Source organism: Bacillus rossius, chromosome 16 (genome assembly GCF_032445375.1).
Source record: "Bacillus rossius redtenbacheri isolate Brsri chromosome 16, Brsri_v3, whole genome shotgun sequence".
NCBI lineage: Eukaryota > Metazoa > Arthropoda > Insecta > Phasmatodea > Bacillidae > Bacillus > Bacillus rossius.
In genome coordinates, this window is record NC_086343.1 from 23,661,843 (window position 1) to 23,687,033 (window position 25,191).

The 25,191-nt window shown below is 40.4% G+C and overlaps 1 protein-coding gene across 1 annotated transcript in view; it reads right to left on the bottom strand.

Annotated features, from left to right (window-relative positions):
* The window catches only part of LOC134539813 (G protein-coupled receptor kinase 1), a 253,192-nt gene that overhangs the window by 159,031 nt on the left and 68,970 nt on the right, over positions 1-25,191 (bottom strand). Inside the window, exon 3 of the mRNA XM_063382098.1 lies at positions 3,440-3,513. Coding sequence (XP_063238168.1) covers positions 3,440-3,513 — 74 coding nt within the window. The remainder of the gene's footprint in view (positions 1-3,439; positions 3,514-25,191) is intronic.

A 25,191-nucleotide genomic window follows, 5' to 3' on the forward strand; every position in this document is an offset into this window, starting at 1 on the left:
TCAGTTTCGACATTTGTTCGAGACTTTTGTAACCTGTAGACCTCCTGTGAAGAGGAAAAACCTCTGTCCAATATCAGATTATTCCTAATAGCTCTTAATTTCAGAGTCTTCCTAGATGCTATCCCAATAAGTATTCTGTATAGTTTTATTATCCTTGTGATATTTTCTTGGGCTGTCTTGAATTAGTTTTTTGAGACCTTTATTACTTTAACCACTTTATAACAGGTACAATTATTTTATACTTTAACACACATTTATTTTCATAAAATATTATTCCTTTGTACACACAAAATTTATAATATATGCGCACATATTTAAGACCTTAATGTTGCAATCTTCCACAAATGTTGCTGTGTCGGCGCTGTATATATTTTTTGAAGCATCAAATGTATATACATCACTCCATTGGGCTGTTATATAACTAAATAATTTCCGATATAGTTTAATCAGTATTAATATCCTGCAAGCACTGTGTTAAGTTGTATTTTATATAAACTTGCAATTTTTTCATAAATCTTGACTTCTTAGGCTGTACAAATATTTTCTTCTATTTTCTGACTTCATAGGAAAGTCCACTGTTAGTTTCATTCTATTCCATTCCATCTTCATATTCAGCATTCTTGCACTTTCCTTTTGGTGTGCATCCTGAAAAACGTGTATGTTTATTAGCTAGCCGAGAAAAAGTAACAGTCTTCCTTCTTCTCCATATTCTTATTGAACGCCAAGTTTATAAACAGAGCCGTGAACTTTTCGCGAGAAGATTTCCAGACCAGCTGTAGCGCATCGTGTGTGTTTCGTGGTTGGCTGGGTTTATTTCAGGTACACGTATACCGTCAGCACACCAACCTTGGCCAACCAGCGCAGAAGCAAACTCGTCCCGGAAGTTGCAGGCGACCGACCGCCAATTACAATCGCTGGCGCGCGCGGGCATAACCTTCTTGTCTGTGTTGAACACCCAATAGCGATGTGAAGGGGAAGAAGCGACCGGCGTGGGGGCAAGACCGAGGGTTGAACGGCAGATCAGCAGTCGATGAGGGAGACAACCGCAGAGCCGCGACCGCTGACGTCATGACAGCGTTCTGGGCTTCCCGCGCCCGAACTAACAGAGCGGACCTTTTCCTCTCGCCTCTACGTCACTCTTGCGAATGCGCAGTCAGGGTGGGACCATGTCCCCCCCCCCCCCACTTACCCCAATTGAGCACGGCTATCGCCCTGCGCAGTGTGTCATCTCACTCATCTCCACAAGAAATCACCTACCTACATCGGTTGCAGATGGCTCTAGGAAAAGAAGTGACTTCAATCTTTATCCATCGCATTGCCCTCGGCAGCACGTGGGTTCGAGTGCCTCCTGCGATCCCGCCAAAGAAACAAAATTTCAACGCCACCTTAGAAGTAACCAAGTACCATCCTTCTCACAGACATCCACACACGAACAAGAGGCAGTGGGCGGCACTCCGAGGCCTGGAACTCTTCGCGGGCCCTTGGTTCGATGCTCGGCTCTGGCACACGGACCACGAGGCCCGCAGTAGCTGTGATGACGATACACACTGTGTCGCAGTGTTGTCTGACTAAGCAAACAAGTCTTGAGTAAAGTCGCCCCTCCCCAACCCAGAATACCCTCTAAAGGAACTACGTCCACGGACACTGAACTGGACAAATTAAAATAAGTAGCCTTCTCTGTGAACACGTATCAGGACACAAAGCAGTAGTACGTGGTGCAAGGATCTGCCGTTCATAAAATTTCACGTTTAAAAACAAAAAAAAAAGCACTTGAAGGTCATCAGACAGCAAATAAAAAAATTAAGTATTCAAGCATCATCTTTCGAAAAACTTTTCTGGGGGAGGAACACAAGGTTTGTAACCAAGATACATATCGTTAATTTCCTTGTGTAATCCAGGTTTTGAAGACACCAGTTTCCAGAGTTTTCCCCGTTTTTTTTCCACACTGTCACTGTTTGCGGGAGCTCTTTGTGTTTCATTAGCCGACTTGCGGTGTTTCAAAACAACGAGGTAGCTTTCACTGAGCCAAGAAAAGACAACAATCAATGCGGAAAACGAAATGTGTCCGGGGAAAAAAAATTGGGTTACTTATTTGATTCGCGTATTCATTTTTACACATTAGGTCGTCGTTTTTATTCCACAGTTTTGTGTCAATAAAGCTATAATGCTGGGTTGCCAAGTCCTCTCGCATTAGATTTATTTCGTTGATAACAGTAGGTGGAGAATACCAACCGACAGAGTTTCTCCAAAGCAGTGGTTTCCTGCGCGGAAGTCTGGACAAGAAAAGGTTATTCTAAGTTTCTCGTCTAATCTTCTGAAGCTTTCGATATCGATTCGGACAAACTGCTCGCCCGCCGACCCAAACATATCATCAGCTTGACCGAGGAGCGCTCTATCGGCACGAGGGCCCACTACCTCGGTAATGTTCAGGTGTAACGATTTCCACCACTTCTCTTTCTTCTGCCTCCTCCACCCACAGTTCCAGACAAAACAAATAGCGACGCTAGATAGCCGATACCTCTTAAAATTCTATCACAAATTCTTAGTTATTCCTAAAAACTCTACGCTTACAACACGGTCAAATATTCTGCGATAATTAGTCTTACGAATAATCTTGCGCAATTCACAGAAAGCACATCTTGTAAAATATCATGCAATAGAATCTTTTTTATTACAATAGTGGTATATGTCCGTGGCAGTATAGTTAAGTGTGCTTTAGGATACCAAACCAATTCGCATTTGAACGCCACTGCGGTAGCGTCGCACGTTCTCTCAACCAGTGGAGTAGTGCTCTTGAAGACCACCAGATCCAAATTTGACGCACTTCTGTTCACGCGCAACTTTGTAAGGTTTAGTTTAAGGACCCATTACATTTATGACCCACAATTTGCGAACGTGCTGTTTATTTTTTTTTTAACTTGTATTTTTTTCCCCTCGTGTTGAACCAAGTCTGCAGCTGAAATATGTCGGTCGAATGCACATTCAACCTGTTCAGATTAGAGGGTAGGCTAATTTTTTCCCCAAAGACGGCCTTCAGCCGACAATGTATATAATACTAGGAAGCATATCACTAGGGCCATGCATATTTCGCGAAAAGATTCCGAGATTAGTTACAAGTTAAAAAAACTGTAGCATCGACTGTGTTTCGTGATTGGGCGAGTACCATGTGTACTGTCAGCACACCAATCGCAGTAATTCAGCAAACGCCTTCTGAGTGGCTTGTAAAAAAAAAAAAAAAAAAAGGCAATGTCTTCTCTCGCAGACGGCCGCCAATCACAAGGAAGAAACCCCTGGTGCGGGTATACCTTGTTGCAGTCTAATGGGCGTTCAGATTTATTCGCGAAAAATGCCTGCCCCTGCATATCACTGAAGCCATTACGGATATCGCAGAGAGGGCTCGAACCCAAGACCTCTCGACAGACACCAGGCAGACACTCACCTCCTCGTAGAACTTGAGGTGCGGTACGGGCTCCTCAGACACGTTCTCGCAGTAGTCCTTGAAGAGCAGGAACCCTGCAGCACATACACACACACATACACGTCACGGAGCGCAAACGTAATTTATACTTCTGACGTGCAACATCTTAGCTCTCGGTACATGGCACATTTGGTGGACACGTGAACGGAACGTAAGTCAAGGAACGGAAATGTGCAACAACCAGTGTGCTGCCATCTGTGGCGGATGGTGCACAATAAAGTTCACAATGCCAAAGGAAAACTTTTAAAGTATTAACTGTTTTAATGAATTTGAACAAGATGGGCAGTATTTTAATAAGATTCCTTATCAAAAATCAGGCCCAACGCTAGGGTTTGTATATTTTTTTCAATTTTTTTTTTTCGCTTTTGTCAGAGCCGTTTCAATATTTATATAGTTTATAATTTCGGTATGTTGATTCAATTATCAAACAGTAGAAGTAGCTGCTTCGGCAGCGAATTCTATCGGCGGGTGCGGAACCTACGTGTGATTCGCGTCCACAAATCGTCGCCTGAGAATTGGAGTCTATGTCCATTGAAGTCGGAACTGAGATATAAGCATTTGAAAGTTTAAACAACTATGAATATCATGACATAGAACAAAATAATATTGGTCTTAAATTAAGAACAAACATTTTTATGTGCGTAGACGTGTGTTGATATAGTACAAATTAATACTAATATTAATTTCGTGTCCATAGCATAAAAAACATAAAAAGTGGACATAGAACACTCCAATACTCAGGCGGCGAAATGTAGTTGATTTGCTAGGTCATAAGAAATGTAAATACACGGCACAATCAGGACTCGGCCACGAGATGAAATTACGTTCCAGCCTGGAACTAGCCTGGAATGATTTTGGGAAACCACACGCACAACCTTAATCAAAATGACTGAATTGTGATTTAAACCCACGTAGGGTGTGTGTGTGTGTGTGTGTGTGTGTGATATGTCGGTGTATAATATACCTAGGTCTCGACACGTTATTTTTCAAGTATCACAACTTCGTTAAAATCGTGTAAATGGGAACGGGGAATCTTTTTTTTTTTTTTATGTAAAACCGTTTCCAATGCAGAGTTCTGAACCACACTCTTATATCTTATTAACCGCGCACTATAACCATTGCGCTATGAAGCCCGACAGAAGATTGAAGGAGGATATCTATTATAATTGCTGTAATACCAGCATCATTGGGTTTTCCAAAACTTGAAATCACTCTTTACTATGAATATTGTAGTTTACCAAATATATTACAAGGTAGTTACATTATCATAAAGTTTAATTTGGCACACCAATACGTTTGGTACATCCCCTGATTTTTTTTATGAAAGTGACTATACATGAGTTTTACGTGGGTCCGCCATCTTCCTGTAAAAATTTCGTTGCATGATGCGCGCGCATAGATCCTTTATTTTTTCCACAACGCGCCTAAAGAAGTAGCTATAACTAAAGAAAAAAATATATTCGCGTCGCGTTTATCGCGCTGTTGTACTGTCGCTCCATCACTCTACCCTACCCGGGAACACATACGGTGTGCAGAGCTTCAGGAAAAACAACGCGATTTCAAAACTACTCGAGATATCCGAGTGGGGTCTGCTTACGAAAAGCATTCAAGAGTTCGCTGTGGGGCCGAAAAGTACTTTTGATTTCGGATTAAGTTTTTAAACTGTTTTTTTAGAAGAGTTAAAATGGCTAAAACGCATGTTTTCAGAGTAATTTTTAGGCGTAAAACAACAGGTACAGATTCTTGATAGCACTTAAGGGACTTGCATTACACCTTTACGTTCATTTCTCCGCCATATAATGTTACGGTCACCGCTCAAGTTTCACAGTTATCCTGTGACGACGAGAAGACTGCGCGCCAGTCCATAGGCGACACTGCGCTAGAAGCACCAGCAAGCGTCGCGCTTGTCATCCCGCCTCACCAACACAGATACACCCCTGACGAAGCGGGCCCCGTTCCGGGAAGCGCTAACCCGGATGTGCTAGTCCGCCTACGCCGCCACAGGTGACACCCGGTGGTGGTTAGGGGGCGTGGCCGGACAGAGTGACAGCAGGAGGAGGGTGGAGGGGGGGGGGGGTGAGTGTGCCAAAGGGCCGTCCTCATTAGCAACTTCAGTGCTCGCGGCGCTGAAACTAGTTCGCTTTCCGGCCGCGCTGCCAATCCCACCACAGGGGTGGATAAACCCGTTCGCTGCGTCGCCGTCACCGCAGTCGGATCCCTCCCCATCACTTAACACACAATTTTTCCAACCCCCACAAAAAAAAAATGAGGTGTGACTGTGTCATAGACACGGCCGTGTGTTGTACGTGAATACGTGTACGTAATAGGTAATATTTTCTATACGAAATATAAAATACGTTTTTTTTTTGTAACTATTTTACACTAATGTTTTATATATGCAATCGATATATTTTGACGAGAGTTGACGATTGAAACTTAAACTAACGACGTAGCTTCTCCGAGTCAAAAGTTATACTAACTGGAAATCTCGAAACGCAGCAAAAATTACCTCAAAATAGCGGCGCTTCCCCCTCTCACCGCGCGCGATGCGTCACAGTCCTCACTTGGCGTAACGAATTTTTTTGATCCTTTAGCCATCCAGTGGTGTAATTAAATTTTGGTTCGGGATATGTAGCTGCAACACCAAACTGTATCCCCCGTTTTTTGTTATTATTCGTTTTTTTTAATTGCCTCCCACTATGAAAACAATGTTAAAGACGTATTCACTTAAAAAGAACTGTAAACGTATCCCATACGTATCGCATTATCTTGCAAGGTGTCTGTCTGGTGAATTCAATGGGCATGTACGTAATTTCGTCCAACGATCAGGGTAAAAATCATTTAATTAAAAATAATCTCGAAACTCAAACCTGGTGGTCGAAACCCCACGAATTTTAACCTTATCTCTCTTTCCCCAACACCCCCCCCCCCCCCCAAAAAAAAAAAAAAAAAGAAAATCCTTCACGGCGGGTCTGCTCGTGAATAGCTGCCAATCCCCTGAAGCCCGCAAAATTCAAATTTTCACACACTACTGTTCGCCCCTGTAATTTTTTGCAGGGTTTCGTTTCCGGGAAATAAGCTCCTTAACAAAATTTGCTTGTTTTTGGCAATCCCTGTCCCTTGTGTGTGTATATAAAATTTTATCTGCACTTCTTGCTAGTAGTACCTATTTAGACCTACTGGATTATTTGTTTCAGAGTTTCTGGCTAGTGACTTAAAGGTCCCGGGTTCAAATCCTAAATCCTGGCCGAGTAGGGATTTCCATTGAGGAATGTGCGTTGCCTCCATACCGCGGAAGGCAACGGCGGACCGTCGCAGACTCATCTCGCCTAGTCCGCCCGTGGCGACGGCTGTGGATCCAAACCAGCTTCAATACTGATGGCCAATCATCACCACCCGTAATTAAACTACTTGACGCATATTCAAGAACTAGCCAAGTACCCGGCGTTGCCCAAGATTTAAAAAAACCATTGGGAGATGATTTTCAGAAAACCTCGTTCTCAGTTGATGGCCACGTAATTCACAGGAACATCACTGCCGAGTTTGAAGTCTATAGGACATTTACTTGAAAAAACGGGATTTTTTTTTTTTTTCATTTTTAATGCCCCCGCAAAATTTTAACGGAGGCGAAGAATGCATTTATGGTGATTTTCGACCAATAACTGTAATTTTGATATATAACGCCCACGAAACATCCCCCTTATGATATGACTTTTAAAAAAATAATGAAACACGTGTTATTTTTTTACTTTTGTATATCATACTCATATAATTTCATCGTAACTTATATATATTCATTAAAATTTTATCACCCTTTTTAACCCCTTCAGAGATCGAATTTCAAAAAAATACCTCCTTTGCGCAACCCTAGCGTACTCAAGGAATATTTCCTCCAAATTTACAAACTCTAGGTATTTAAGCTGTGCGTTGTCTGTTGTCAGTCATTCAGTCATGATACTGATTATCCCACTGCTCGCTTTCGAATTTTTTACCTTTTGTTTTTAGGAATGATTCGATGTTTTGTGATCTCGGGGATGGGGATATGTTCGCTCCCTCCCCCCCCCCCTTCCGTACACCCCTGATTAAATACCACACTGAGCATTGTCAGATATGTGCCAGCATTTTGTCATAGTGTACCCATGGGATGACCACGCATGCATCATTACTACAGACACACTGCGTGAAGACCCCCCCCCCCCCTTTTTTTTTGTCCAATAACGGCGTGGGCCATGTTTGCGGAACAACACACATTGGCTGAAGTGTAGAGTTGGCATTGCGGAAAACCATTTCTTTTAACTGGCCTAGCCATGCGACTTTTAACGTTAATAAAGAGAAATAATGAGTTTTCAAGGATGACTTTAATGACTAAACGCTTAAATGACAAAAATTTATTTTTAGTCCATTGTTTACAATAAGTAAAGTTATGAAAGTTGAGCAAATCCTCCGCTTCACCACCAAAAGAATTTCAGGAAATAAGCATCATAGTGAAACACAAATTGCACGCTTTCGAAACACTTATTTTTGCCAGGATAAAAAATCTACGAACCAGTGGTTTTTTTTTTCCCATGCGAATGCCGCGACTGGTATAACATGTTTATTATTATTAACATGTTTATTTATGTTTATTATACTTATAGGACACAGATTATTTTAAGAAAATTTAAGGGCCCTAAAATGGAAAGATGATAATGACCATCATGGTATCAAAAATATTTAAACCATAATGTTTTGTTTAATTTTCCGAAATTGGCTCTGTTAAAAGCATAGTACATAATTCAGTGGAATGCTTACTTTAATATTGTCTAGTAAATGAAGTGCACTCTAAGAAGTAATTAGCGTTTAATATTTAATTAATTTTTGGGGAATGTCTAAAACTGAAATAGTACCGTCAACATACGTGTGTACACTATTTACCTTAACGAATACAAATGTGCAATATTAAAAGTTGAACAATTGTAAAGGAATGAAAACTTTTGAAACCGAAATGAAGCCTTCAGTTCCTATCCCCCCCCCCCCCCCCCCCAAATGAACAAAAATCAAATTAAGTTCTTTTTAAGGATATGAATGAGACACAACGAACCCAATATCCACTAGGTTTCTTTTGTAAATCTAAATGAAATTACATATATCTATAGATTTGTACATAAATCGTACTAAAAGATGTTCTTTCGGATTTTGAACCGGGCATTTATGCTTCGCGTTGTCCCAGTACGGGTGCACGGGAAAAAGGGGATATGTCAAAATGTCATTGTAAATTACTTATCCCCCTTTTCACGCACGAAAACTGTCAGTTTGTGATGTAACTCCAAAAGTTCAGTGCCATAGAATAACACACAAGGGTGCTATACCCATTTGGACCAGTTTGTAGAGCTTGTTCTCCTTTATTCCATACCATAAAAAAAAATTGGCCAACATTTGACTTATCCCCTTATTCCCGCGCACCCGCGCTATATTAGTTAAAGTTATTAATTTCTAAACCGTTCCCTGAATAGCTTCTTCGTACTAACGACGCACATTAATAAGAATAACAAAACAAAATAAAGTCCTATTGTTGAATAAACGATTACCTTTTTCCACTGTTTAAAATATTTATGCCTTGTGTGAAACATCAATCAAATTTTAAAATTATGTGACAATTTTTGTATGCGTGACAAATATTGGTTCCAAAAAAAAATTATTTCATGTATGCAATAGTAAACATAGCAATGTGTTATATAAATAAACAATACTTTTTTTATTGTAGTATTACAAACTATTTCTTGGCAACTGGTTTCCAAAGGAATATTTTGTAAATGTACAATTATTTTCTTTTGTGTGTGTTGGAACGCGATGACTTTAAGGAAATTAAAAGTGGAGACGAAGGAAACAAACGACGTTAACATCAGGCAATAGCAATATTTTATTGCGTGATTTTTAAAATTTTTGTTTTGTTAAAGCATAATGGAATTCACAAGTTAATAGTGACTGTCTGGCACATAATATTGAGTTCAATTTTGTGGATGTGTGGCATAACCCGAATTCATTTTTGGGGGTGTGTGCTCTCTGTGCTCTCTGGGCGCCTCGACGTGTGCAAAATGCGCGATATTAGACTTGGAAACAGTGTACCGGCGTTGAAATCGCTCCGTTGACGAGTGTAAGTGTTGAGCTACTAGCCTGCAGAGCTAGTAGAGGCGATGTCCTCGGCTGGATCACGAGCAACTGGGTGACCGAGGGGGACCCAGGGATGTGATAGGCGTGGGCCCGTGTCGGTACTGCCTGTAACCCCGGTGGGGGTAAACACCGTCGGTTACCTGGTGTATACGGCGGGATGGCAGTTGTTCGGTGGCGCCGAAGTTGGGACGGGTCTCCTCAGCCTCTCCACGTGGCTGTTCAGTTGTTAGAATCCATGCCGCGATTGGGAATGGCGTATCTATTTCCCGGTTCTCGGAACCAATTACCAGTTTGGACTTGTCTGAACTTGGACACGTTGAAGATCCACACTTACCTCCCAATCGGACTATGCCCCCACGGGATCGGTTGCCGAGGGAATCCGTGACTAAAACTGGCTGTAGATCATTTCTATATACTGTTCTGGCGCATAAGGGGGTACTTCCCATTTCAGATCATGATTTTATATTTATATTAATCACTGATCAACTTTCAGACTTTTTCAATTTTTTTATCTTTCACGAAATGAAAAATAGGCTATATATACAGCGCATACTTTTTGCATGATTAGCTGCCAGAGTTACATTTTTAACATTTTTTGGTTGGTACAAGTAAGGAGAATTTAATTTATTGCAGAACTGAAACTTATTAGGTTTAACTGCAATGCCACTGGCTACTTCATGATATGGTTTGCATTTCTATCACAAAAACTCATTTCCTGTTTCTTTGGCTGTCAAAATCGTAACACATTTGAGAATTTTGAAATGCCAGGTAAAATTAATTAATATTTTCTGAAAGAAATTCGAACCATTTCTTGAAGTAGCCAGTGTCATTGAAGTTAAACCTAAAAAGTTTCAGTTCTGCAATAAATTAAATTATTCTTATTTGTACAACCAAAATACGTTAAAAATGTAATTTTGGCAACTAATTATGAAAAAAGGTATGAGCTGTATATATATATTTTTTTCATTTCGTGAAAGTTAAATAATTGAAAACGTCTACAAGTTTATCTGTAATTACTGTAAGTATAAGATTTTGACCTGAAATGGGAGGCACCCCCTTGAGAACTGGTCGAAACCAAATAGAAACCGGAAAAATTCGCGAATTCATTTCGCGATAGGCTAAAATACAAATAGTTATACCTCAGTGCTGCCTCTGGTATTGGCTCACAACTCACCTGGATGACTCTGGGCCAGTGAGAGACACCCAACCAAAGCTTTATCGAATCACAGGGGCTGCTACGTTCGGACGTCTCACAAGACAGCGGCCAATGAGTGGGGTGGCATTTGACCGAGTGTTCATAGAACTATGAAGTTCATCCTACAGGTCATTGAACACGCGAATTTTTCCGGTCCCTACCAATCAAGTTAAGGGAAATCAAGGAGGCACGCGAGGAGGCGCGGCGAGGCCGGAGAGCGAGCCAATCGCACGCGCGGATGCGACCCCCCTCCCCACTAATTACCCGGCGACGCGACAGCGGCACTGGGACCTGGCGGGCGGCCACCAACACCTGGAGGAGTCTAGTGCGCGCGCCCTCGTTTTCGTTTTCGAGTCGGCCTAGATAACGCTCCCAAGCTGCTCATCACACGCTCCTGAAAAACGTAGAGTAAATCCTATCCACTCGCGACTTCTATACAGTATATATATATTCAAAGCCGATACTCAGAGATTAGAGAAAGTTACAGATGGAGCATAAGCTCTGAGCACTGTGGCCAGTTTGTTCACGAAAGAAGATGGCGGCCATTTGTTTATATAGTATATAGAAATGTAGTTTACTACATACTATTGTACACAATCATTTTTCTCGAGTCAACAGTCTTTATTTGTTTAATATTCATGCACTTTTCCACCACCATACATATGTACATATAACTAATGAGAAAATGCGATTTTCTTCATTGCACAATATGGCGGCGACCTGCTTCCTTCTTACGTCCCCTGGCTTCAGCAGAGATACCTACAAAATGTGTTTATGCTCCATCTGTAACTTTCTCTTTTTTTTTTTCCTAACCTAACTAAAACTAAGTGTATTTTGGAGGGGTCCGGGTTAGGGAGGGACCTAGGTGCGTCTCAGGCCGAAGCCTATACGCCTAGTCATGCTGGGATTAGCCATGCAGGGAGAGGGTCGCATGCATCATGTGCTAGGAGGGGATTGGCCAGCCATGGCAGCGATTGGCGCCATGACTAACTCCCCTCACTCTTAAATCTAAGACTATAACTAGAGATAGGTTGGGCCCAGGTAAAACCTGCATAGACACAGGGAAAACCCTGGGCAAATTCATGCGGGATGCAAATTGGCATGCATTACGTGTAGGAATTTACAGGCGACAGAGGATGGTCTGGATGAAGTGTTGGACAGAGTAGAAAAGAGTCTACCATGCGGGGGTTGGGCACTTGGACTCGTGGTCCGCTTTATAAAGTTCTGCCATTCCCGATTACACCCGAACAATTCACCTCCGGCCAACCTCGGGTTTATTTTTATATATATATTTATATTTCAATGTTTATTTTGATGTAGCTATACTAACCTAACTAACCGTCCATAGTGTTTTAAAGTGTTTTAATGTAGCTAACCTAACCGACCACTTTTAATATTTGAATTCATTTTTCCTGCGCAAAAATAAAACAAATCCCGAAGTTGGCCGAAGGTGAATTGATCGGGTGTAATCGGGCATGGCAGAACTTTATGTGCATCTTAGGTCTCCCCCTAGATAATGCGTGCATGACCGCCACGCGCGTTACAAGTGAAACTTCGCACACAGAGGGATAGGAAGGCCGACCTCCGTAGCAGTCTGATGCACGCCGGGTTACGGGTGTAAATTTGAAAATAAAATATTGTGATTAATAACGATATTATAATGAGTGCCAATTAAAAAAGTAATGAATGTCGATGATGACCATATAATTAATTTTTTTAAATGTATTTGAAACACGAGTAATTATCGTTAAAAATAGACAACCACTAGTGTTCAATAGTTCGGTGGACTCTGAGAATGAAACTATAATACAGAAAACTAATTTAAATGCACTTACGAATTTACACAATTATAAATAAAATTAATTGATTTTTTTAAAGAAAAAAATATTTGTGGATTCCCGCGTAACTAAAAATAAAGCGCTGTAGCATCGCTTATCTAACGCTTAGCCTTTTACGCCATTTTGTAGTGATCCATTAACATTATCCTGCATTATTAACCGTTAATCTTTTCATGGGGGAATTTCTTCATGTGATGATGCATTGTAGTGTATACAACTACTTATTACTTTAATTGTTTTTCTGATTTCTGCCTCCCTCCTCCCCTCCATATATACACCCTTGTGGCGCGCAGTACATCTGAAACCTGACCTAGCCATATATACGGTTTGCAGAGCTTCAGGTAAAACCACGTGATTTTAAAACTGATCAAGGTATCGGAGTGGTGTATGTTTACGAAAAAACATTTAAGAATTAGCTGAGGGCGGATAAGTAGTTTTGTTTCCGGACTAAGTTTTTGAACGGTATTTTCAGAAGAGTTAAAATGGCATGAAAAAACCGATACAGATTCTTGAAAGAACTTAAGTCATGCTTTACACCTTCATCTTCATTTCCTCGCCATATAATGGTATGGTTACCGCTCTATATCATGGTTGCATTATCATGCACGACGAGAAGACATCACGCTTGGAAGCTACCAGAGTGTCGCACTTACATCATCCCGCCTAACGCAAACACACCCCTGAATAGGTGGGCCCCTTAACCTTCCACGAGGCAGATGCCAGAAGATGGTCTCAAAAGTATGTAAAAAAAATACTAGTTATCTCAATAAAATTATTTCGGGACAGCGACAAAATTTGCTGTGGTGATAGAACGTCATTCAATTAAACACAACCCAGACGCCCAGTGTTCTATTTTAAATATTTACACTCTTATTTAAAATTTTAAAAAAATGTTCAGCGTACACTACGTCAGCTGCGATTGTTTTGATAAGTGCATTTCCGAAGAAAAAAATAGTGAAGCTTATTCGCAAATGGTATTCATTTGCGAGGGCAATGCTTTGTAGTTAAAAACCAAATTGTGGAATTAACTGCTTCACATAGTAAGAGCTGGCAAAATCACGACTTTCGGAAATGAAGATTTTCGACAAAAGTAAAACAGAGGGAAAAAAATAACAGTTGGGAGTGTTTCCAACAGTTGTTTTGTGTGCGAACGTAGCTTGGAATTGTTGTGATGTACGTGTGCATATTAAAATATGTTTTTCAGCCTTGAGGAAGTATTTTATACCATAAGACGTATTATTTGTCATAGTGAACCAGCAGCAGATGTTTGTCCGTAGAATTCAAAATCATCCTGCATTGTGTAGGTTGAATGGGGTATAAAATCCCAATTTGGGAATGGAGGTGGGAGATTAATTTGACAGCTTTGTCGGCCGATTTTTTACGTGCGAGCACAAGTTTTCCCTTCACGACGCACAGTTCCACAGACTAAATATTTATACAGACCTATTCTTATCGATGTTTGTGGGACAAGTTTCTTCGCCCACACGGCCTTATCTTCTTTGGCTTTTTCTCGTCTCTAATTGACTAAACTCACAAAGCAAGTCCGGCCTTTTTTTTTGTATGCAAGTCGCGAAGGCAGCGAACACACGATTACAACTAGTTTTTAAAACTTGACGACGACGGAGACTAAGATTGGTCTGATATGTGTGGAGAGAGCTCGTGGCACAAAAAAAAAAGTAAAACGTTTTCCCACATCGTTTCCTTTTATCTCGTCTTCCCCTTCTCATCCCTTTTCTCTTTGTGCCTCGCGTGATCCTAGAGGCTGTGCCACATTCGCAACAACATGTGTAGACCGACGTGGAAGCAGCAGCTGCCACACTGGGAAACAGCACAGGCACGGGTGAATTAAGCAAGCCGCACAGAAACTCGTCGATCTTGTAACTGTTCGTGGTCAATCAGCGGACACTACGTCAGCGGCGATTGTTTCGATATGTGCATTTCCGAAGATAAAAAAAAGTTAAGCTTATTTGCTAATGGTATTCATTTGCGAGGGCAATGCTTTGTAGTTAATCGTTCTTAGTCGTTTATAAACAAAACTGTGGAATTAACTGCTGTACGTAGTAATAGCTGGCAAAATACCGAATTTTCGACAGAAGTAGAAGAGGAAAAAATAACAGTTGGAGTGTTTCCAACAGCTGTTTCATGTGCGAGCGTAACTTGAGATTGTGTACTGTACGTGCGCAAGTAAGTGTAAGGTCTCTGCGTGCTGTCGCGGATGTAGTTTGGGCTAAAAAGACCTCGCAATCTCGGGCAAGGCTTGGTTATGGCTCGCAATGTTTCCTCCCACTTGGAGCAGCATTCAGAGCTTCACTCGTGATTTACAGGTCACGACAGTTTCGAGATATACAGCAAGGGCGCTGAAAATCAAGAAAAAATTCCCACAGACTTTGATCAACATGCATATTGGTATTTTTGACGCCTCACGTCAGTTTATATTCACACATATAGTAAAATATATAATTCTGATGTATAAATTGACAAATTTCATCTATAGTAGATATGTACATTTTGTATTATGTTTAATTTGGCTTATGTACTTAATAAAACTTTAACACTGACAACGCACAGCTTAAACCGGTGGGTACAGAAGCATTAAATTTTGCATAGGAGTTCCTTACATAGGATGTTTTGTAGAGGGCTAAACAAACTGAACGGACGTATTGGTGAACCTTATTTAGAAAATACATATTGAGAGTAAAGTCCCTTGAGTTGCTTTAAAAAAAAAAAATATCTTGCTCAAGCCATGGCAACTGTTACCAGTGTCTTAGAACTGCTATCGAAACAAATGATGAATGCTAATAACTTTAAAACCCTGTATGCTAAAGTAAAGGAATTTGCTGCAAAACTCAACATTAAAGAAGATATTCCAAGAGTTTGTCACCTTCAAACAGCCCGAAACAACGTCCCTTACAGCACAGCAGAATACTATCGACGAGCTGTTTATATACCTCACCTTGATGATTTTTGAAAATTCACCGAAGGAACGCTTTGAAACTCACAAGGAAAACAGTTGCAGCCTTACAACACATAATTCCAGAATTATGTACCAAAACAAATTTCTGTTCATTGGATGCTGCTTTCAATTTCTAAAAAGAAGATTTGTCTCACAAAGAGGTCGTGAAAGTGAGTTTATGTTGTGGAAAAAAAAGTAGAGTCAGGAAAATCTTAAAATCTTCCCAAAACAGATATTAGTTCTCTAGAAAAAAGTGAAAACACTTTCTTCCTTAACATTTATATTCTCTTGAAACAACTAACAGTTCTCTGTTTCTGTTGGAACCGTGGAAAGAAGCTTCTCGAGCTTAAGAAGACTGAAGATTTGCTGAAGAAATACCACATCGGAAAGTAGGCATAATGGACTAGCATTCCTTTCAATCCTTAGAGAAATAAAAGGTTTGCTAGTGTTCCAAGAATACTGGACTTATGTTTTGTAAACTTTACATAAGAAGGCAAATTTTGTTTTATTTTTCACTTCATTACACCATATTTACAGCTCAAAAATAATAAACCAACATTCTTTTTCCGTTTAGGAAAATTTACTTTTGTTGGATTGTTGGGACCAGAGCAAAAAAAAAAAATTTCATCAAAAAGGTTTAAGACATTAAGTCAAAAAGTAAAGGGAGTGAGGAAAATAACATTAACCTAAGTTAGTTCAGTTATCAAAATAAAATCGGAAACATAAAATAATAATAAGTATATTTAGTCCCAAAATTTTGTTTTAAAACCCCTTGAAAACTATTCTTAATCAATGCATTAAAGTTCCCTTACAAAACAATAGCAAAACGGCAAAATAGTAAGCTTGATCACATCCCCCCCCCCCCCCCCAATTATAACCTATAAGTAGGGGCAGCCATTCTTCGCGAAAAGATCTGAACACTTATTAGACTGCAACAAGGCATACCCGCACCAGCAGTTTCTTCCTTGTGATTGGCGGCCGTCTGCGAGAGAAGTCGTTGCCTTATCTGACCGAGCCACTCAGGACGCGTCTACTTCTGCATTGAATCACAGTGATTGGTGTTGTTACAATCGATATGCACCTGGGAGAAACTCGCCCGATTCACGAAACACAGACGATGCTACAGTGTTTTAACTTTCATCTAGTCCCGAAATCTTTTCGCTAAATCTGCATGCCCCTACCTACAAGGAAAGGACACGTCTCTGTCGTATTTCACGACCGCGAGTGTTGGCCGCAAGCCTTCCGAGATAACCGGCCACACCAGCTCCAGCGTGACAGAGAACTTTTGTGACGGCGCGGCGGTGACGTATGCGCTCGTTGCGTCGCAAGGATACGTTTTCTTCTTTTTCCTAACCTAAGTTAAAACTATGTGTGTAAGGGAGGGGTCTAGGTAGGGAAGACTCTAAGTGCGTCTCAGGGCAAGCCCTATACGCTCTAAACATGCGGGTTTTTAACCATGCAGAGAAGGTCACGTGCATAATGTGCTATACGTGGCGCGCAATGTGTAGGAGTGGGTACACGTTAACCTCCGTAACAAACAACTCGGCGGGCAGCTTCTGGAGTTCCATGGGAGGGGGGAGGGGGGGAGGGGGGAGGGGGGAGGGGGGAGAAGGAGAAGGGCACCACCGGGAGTGGACTGACAAGACTTGGAGGGTTCTCTGTCAGGACTCGGCGGGCAAGGAACAGCGGCGGCGGCCCGACCGCCAAGACTACAAGAGGAGCGGGCCCCGGCTATTTCTGCCCCCGGGGGTTTATGATACCGCGGCGCCGGAAGCCCGGTTTAGCGCCGAGTGACGTCATGCGCGGCGGCCCGTTCTCTAGCCATTCTCTCTCCCGCGCCTCGTCGAAGAGAGGCCTCGCAACTCACCCGCCCGACGGTCGCACGCGCCAATAGTACCGCGTTCGTGCATCCTTCTATTTATTGACGTGACAACGTCTAATAAATCGATGAACGCCGGCTGCACGCACGAAAAAATTGTCCCGTAACGCACATTGTCCCGTTATACTCATTGTATGCTAGCGCCGCATCTATCTCTCTTCCACTCGATTGGAACAACCATCGATTTGACTTTTTCGAGGCACATTAAACTTGAAACACTCCCATTCGTTTCCTACTTTTCCTATCATCGTCCTGCCCTTAACAGAATAACACAGATTGGAAGAAGTTAAATAGCAAATATGTATAAAAGTTATAGTCAAAATAATCTCTTCGTTAAAGTAATAAACATATTTGAATTAATGAGTGCAAATAAAAGTAAATTTATCAATTAAATTGTAGATTTCATTTCACTCCTCCTTTGTATCCATACAAAATAGTGATAATTCAATAAAAATTATTCAATTTTATTCATAAAAGTATGCAATCATTTCATCAATGTTTTGTTATGACGTTGTCACGTTAAACTATCGTTCGTAAACCGACTTTACAGACAACCAATTTTTTTAAAGTGAAACTTCTGTACAGTCAGTCGGCTAGGTCGAGGCGATGACTCATCAGAGAGTCAACGAAAAGTGAAACGCTCAGAAGGAGGATGGTAGGGGGAAATTACGAATGAAGTATATGTAGAGACCTGAAAAATTCGCGGATTAATTTCGTGTTAAGCTAAAATTCAAATAATTATAGCTTAGAGCTGCTTCTGCCATTGGTTCACTGTTAATCCGGAGGACTGAGGGCCAATTAGAGACCCTCACTCATAGACGTGTCGAATCACAGGCCACCCAGTCGAGACGACTCACAAGTCAGCAGCCAATGAAAAGTTGGCATTTGTCCGAGTGTGTAGTGGATATTGGAGTCTATCCTGAAGGTCATTGAACCCGCGAATTTTTCCGGTCTCTAAGTATAGGTAGGGACCGGAAAAATTCGCGGGTTCAATGACCTGTACGATGAACTCCATAGTTCTACGTACACTCGGGTCAAATGTCACCCACTCATTGGCTGCTGTGTTTTGAGATGTCCCAAACGTAGAAGCCTGTGATTCGATACAGCTTTGGCCGGGTGTTTCTAATTGGCCCAGAGTCATCCAGGTGAGTTGTGAGCCAATAGCAGAGGCAGCTTTGAGGTATAACTATTTGTATTTTAGCCTATCGCGAAATTATTTGGCGAATTTTTCCGGTCTCTAAGTATAGGCCTAGAGACGGGCAATTTGAACTCATGTAAATTAAATCCATTCATAAACTTTTCAATTTAATACATTTTTTATTTTACATTATTTACACAATCATTACATGAAGTTTCTTCAGGAAAACTTAACACTCGCTAAAGCAAGCTTGTTCGTGCGTGCTACTAGGCTCCTTATACCACGTGCGGTATTCAACTATATTATCCATATTATCAAACATATATACCTACAACGAAAAGTACAAAAAAGACAAATAAAAAAATACAAAACAAAACAACGAAACAATTTTTAATTTAAGAACAGATAATTGTTAGGTTAGATAAATTATTACCTTCATTGTTTCAACAATATATAAAATTTTAAATCACGATTAAAATTTAAAAAATTTATATATGCTACCAGATAAAAAAACACTACTTAAATAATAACAAATATCATCAGTTAAATTATCCAGCCCCTATTGATATGTTTTTATTTTTTTAAATTTTCGGGAAGAGTTGAGAAATACTTTCCTTTACCTCAAGTCATGACTGCAAGTCGCCCACGGACTCTCTGCCTGTTTGTTATGATTGTGAACCTCCATTTATTGTTTGGTTTTATCTTTCAAGAAAAATACCGAATACTTGGTTTTACCATTCAATTGAATCACTGGAGTGCGAGGTTTCACTTCTAAAGCGCGTGGCGGCTACGCACAGTGAACGGAAAGAAATTATATATTGCCATATTGGTTAAAATAATAGTACAGACGTACTATTTGACTTCATTGCTCGTTAAAACAACAGGACCTATCTTGGACCTCATTAGAAGTCGACATTCGCGTCCTAATGTAACTAAACGTAAAAATAAAAAAACACTCACGTGACAGAATCGGCACTCTCCTCTCAACGGTTAGACACTCGGAAATATATTATTCATGGCTCGTGTATGAAATTTGGATCAATATTTAAATTTCAAATCAAATAGTAGTAATAATATAATATTTAAAAATCCAAGATGACATATTTCTGCTTTCGAGGAATATACTCGCCATGTTCCCCGAAGTCGCAGGTAGCCAATTTTGATATTTTTTTCAGCCATATTAGTATTTACAGTATATTATTAACCATTTACCTTCGTAAAGGCTATGAACAAACGTTAACATTTTTTCTGATACTGTAAAAGTGCGATAGCATTACTACAGTGTTGCCATTCATAAAAAAAAATTAAATATTAAAAGCCAGTAATTTCGCAGGATAAAATATTTGTTGAAGACAATGATTAACTATTAAAATCAGGCCTTCCGTAAAATTAAGAGCAAAGCCTTAATTACGAGATGATGAACTATATTTGAACTATGTTTGTGTTAATACGACACAAAGCAAAGAGTAAATACTAAGTTTATAGAAGACTGCAAGCAATTAAGCAGTTAATTTAATCAAAAATAATCGAAATGACGCTCTTGAGGAAGTAAGACACACTGTTAAAAAAATGTTCACCTTCGATTTACGAACGCTGGTTACAAATTATCCGGTCATCTTCGTAAATTTAAGACCATCTTCACAAATTCAAGGGCACTGAGTCCTATTACTTTGAACACGATATCAAAATAACATTAACACAACATTCAGAAATTGGTCGAGTCTACGGGAAGGACACTCTTCTACGTCCACGTGTGTGTTTACATTTGTTTAGAACGAAACACACAAGTCGTAAGTCGAAATACGGCGAAGTTTCCACGAATGAGTCTGTTATTTGAAATTACGAAGAACTTTCTTCAGTTTAATTCTTCGTTGGACAGTCCGTACATTTACTGTAATTTTAGAACAGTGTAGGAAGTGTGAAATGGGTGGCAACACCGCTGCGAAAAACCAAAATAAAGGGTTTGCGATCTCACGTTTCCAAAGAACACAAGGCACAGAAGATACCTAGCGGAAGGGAGCTGATGAAGTGTGTTGTTCCAATTCACTTACAAACACTTATACTGACGGACCCAAGTAAAACATCAGAGAGCCAGGAACGTCTGACTCGTCCTATGTCTTATTTCACATAACATTATTCGGAGGAAATCGAAATGGCCATGCTTACCCAATAACATTATCTCTAATTAACATGTTATTCCATTTCTACAAACGTTTCACTTTTTCTATTTAACATCCACTGGCTTATTTCACCTACGTCACATACGACACATCCGGCGCTGGCAAACTTACAACTTCCAAGATCAGGCAAGTCAGACAGCATCATCTGCGTTTGACTTCACGAACAATATTCACCAATGAGAAGCATGATGAGTACAGATAAAACTGTACGATGGCTATGTCGCGAAAATTATAATTTCCAAACAAACATTTTAATTACATATTGTATAATTTCGCCAAGGGCGCTATTGTTAACGAAGTACCCGAAAATGTAAATAAAAATTATAAAAGGATGAAAGTATTAAAATAACAGGTTTGACCCAAATATATTAAGCTCTTAACAAATTTTTAAGAAACGTATCGAAATTCCATTACTACACGTTTCAATTTAACGCTGCTACAGAACACGTATCGTACAACACTGTCAAGCGGACCAGACATCGAGACTGCGCGAATGTGGCAGGGCCTTTGCTCTCCCGTCCTGCATTCCGCATTCTGCAGTCACCCGGTACAAGAACCCGGAGCGCGATAAGACTTGCCCAATAAAGAAATTCCGCGCGACGGCGGCGTTCATAAATGCATCGATTCACTGACCTAGATATCGCAAACTACACGGAGAGAACCGGCAGTAAAAATAAATATATTGAAATCCATTCTTATGACCGAACTATAACTTTGCCTGCGTCTTCGTACGCGCGGATTGTAAAATGGGCTGTTGGTTCATTCTTATTGGCAAATTAGGACAACACTGCATATTTTAACGAGTTTCTTTACGGACGGTATACAAGAAGACAGTTTAAAACTATATTTTAGACACAAAATAAACATTATCACGGTTATTTATTCATAAAATATTTAGTTAATGTCAGAAAGTTTCATGTAGCGCTTTACATCAAAATCACAAAGCTATCATAATAGTAAGTGACGCAAGTAGGGCTTAGGTGAAACTTTGAAGCACAAAAATAAATCAAAATATGCCAAATTGCAAACCAGTTATAGTACAAGATCCCGACTATAATCGACCTACATCATTAATTATTTGAATGGGGGGAATTTTTTGACATGAAAACATCTTAGCTATCGGTATACGGAATTTGGTAGGAGTGATATCGTAAATGAAACAGAGGTCACGTGACACTGAAATGTGTAACCACGGTGCTGCTATCTGTGACGGATAACGCGAACCAATATTCACAAAGCCAAAGAATAGTATTATAAAGTTAAAGTTAGGGGCAGGTAGTTTTCGCGAATAAATCTGAACGCCTATTAGACTGCAACAAGGTATACCCGCACCTTGTGATTGGCGGCCGTCTGCGAGAGAAGTAGAGACCGGAAAAATTCGCGAAATAATTTCGCGATAGGCTAAAATACAAATAGTTATACCTCAAAGCTGCCTCTGCTATTGGCTCACAACTCACCTGGATGACTCTGGGCCAATTAGAAACACCCGGCCAAAGCTGTATCGAATCACAGGCTGCTACGTTGGGACGTCTGAAAACACAGCAGCCAATGAGTGGGTGACATTTGACCGAGTGTACGTAGAACTATGGATAGAGACCGGAAAAATTCGCGAAATCATTTCGCGATAGGCTAAAATACAAATAGTTATACCTCAGTGCTGCCTCTGCCATTGGCTCACAACTCACCTGGATGACTCTGGGCCAGTGAGAAACACCCAACCAAAGCTTTATCGAATCACAGGCTGCTACGTTGGGACGTCTCACAAGACAGCAGCCAATGAGTGGGTGGCATTTGACCGAGTGTACGTAGAACTATGGAGTTAATCCTACAAGTCATTGAAACCGCGAATTTTTCCGGTCCCTAGAGAGAAGTCGTTGCACTTTTTGACCGAGCCGCTCAAAACGTGTTTGCTTCCGCACTGAATCACTGTGATTGGTGTTGTAACATTCGACCTGCGCCTGAAAGAATTGCACCCAATCACGAAACACAGACGATGCTACAGTGTTTTAACTTTCAGCTAGTCTCAGAATCTTTTCGCGAAATATGCATGGCCCTAGTTATAGTATTAAATGTTTGATGAATGTTAACAAGTTGAGCAGTATTTTAATAAATTGCCTGGTCGAAAATTGGGTCCAAAGACGGGGTTAAGTATTTTTTTTTTAGTCATTTTTCGCTTTTATCGGAGCCGCTTCACGATATAATTTAACATTTCGCTCTGCAAATCGAATGATTCGATAGTCGACGTAGCTGCTCCGGCAGCGCATTCTGGCGGCGGGTGCGGAAACGTGTGACTCGCGTCAAAAAATGTAGTTGAAAACACAATGTTCTTATATTCATGACGCTCGACATTATTTAAAAGAATTCTACGTTAAATTTCGTGTCCCGAGTTTCGTATTATTAGTTTATTTCCAACCCGATAAAACATGAATTTTCTCAGTTATCAAGGTTAAATGTTTACACATCTCTGGAGAACACTGAAAGACACAATCACATTTATATACATATATATATATATAAGGTAACAAACAAACTAACAAATCGCACATTGTTTGCCTAATCACATTCTGGCCAGGCTATCTTTAAATAAAAATATATATAATTTTTTTCTTTCTTTAATACCCTCATTTGTTATGTCAGAGATTTCCATACCATCCATTAATGAAATACGTATATATATATATATATATATATATATATATATATATTTAAAAAACGAAAAAGGTTTCATATATATTTATTGACTCCAGTACCAAGCTGCCACGCACAACAGGTGAGATTGCATTAGCAATTTAACCTATTGTGTTATACAATTGAAGTATACATCAATGTGATAGTTATTTTATTGCTAGCACGAAGGTGTAAGGTTGCCTGAGAAAAGGTGGTTCAGTGTCATGGTTGCCAGGATTTAAAGTAAGAAGTTTTGAGAAAGAGTAGGACGCGACAGAAAAAAAAAACGCTGCACCAATTGCTATAAATAATTTCTCCTGTGAAATAATAATTAGTGTTTAGAATTTTTTTTCTTTCAGAATCTATACAATTGAACTAATTCTGTCAAAAGACAGAATTTAAATGTTCATTAGAAAAATAAACAATTGGAAAATTTTCCAAATTATATATTAAAACTTATAAGTAGAGACCTGCAAAATTCGCGGATTCATTTCGTGATATGCTGCAATTCAAACAATTATACCTTAGCGCTGGTTCTACCACTGGTTCACTGTTAATCTGGAGGACTGAGGGCCAATTAGAGACCCTCGCTCATAGAAGTGTCGAATCACAGACACTCGGTCGAGACGACTCACAAGTCAGCAGCCAATGAACAGGTGACATTTGCCCGTGTAGAGTGTAGTAGAGTCTATCCTGGAGGTCATTGAATCCGCGAATTTTGCAAGTTCTACTTATAAGTAGAGACACGCAAAATTCGCGGGTTCAATGACCTCCAGGATAGACTCCAATATCCTCTATACACTCGGGCAAATGCCAACTGTTCATTGGCTGCTGACTTGTGAGTCGTCTCGACTGGGCGGCCTGTGATTCGACACTTCTATGAGTGAGGGTCTCTAATTGCCTAATTGGCCCTGAGTCCTCCAGATTAACAGTGAACCAATGACAGAAGCAGCACTAAGGTATAATTATTTGAATTTTAGCATAACACGAAATGAACCCGCGATTTTTCCGGGTCTCTACTTATAAGTAACGATGGTATACGAAATAATAACTTTGGTTCCAACGAGCCGGTTAGTAGCAAACTGGCAACAGTGTGGGGCCATTGGCCCTGTACTGCAATACAAGTGTGAGCAAGACTATATAGGTGTGAGAACAATTCATGACTTCGACCACCATGTTCCGCATGTAAAGAAGCTTAAAATAATGACAAAAATATTCGCCGTGTACTGAACAGTAAGTCTCGGGGACATCCTGTGTAGTTCAAGGTCAGTAGTTCCAGACAGCAGGGGGGAGAGGGTGCCCCAGGCCCTCAACAGAGAGATCCGCGCGCCAAGGCATGCCGGGAGCGTACGTGGAGGGCCTTTTATGAGGTCGGGCGTGCGCGCGAAGGCGAACGGGGTCAAGGTCATCTCATGAAGATAATCGTGCATAAGCAAGAGTCACGTGAGGGTGCAGCCCACCGAGTTGGTGGGAGATACTTACTGTAACGGGTCGTGAAGGTTACGTGCTCGGGATTGATGAAAACCACCTCCATGCTTTGTGCCGTTCTAAATAAATTTAACTGCAAAAAAAAATATTAAAAAAATTGGTTGTCTGTAAAGTCGGTTTACGGACGATAGTTCAACGTGACAACGTTATAACAAAACATTGATGAAATGATTGCATACTTTTATGAATAAAATCGAATCATTTTTATTTTAATAATAAAACAAT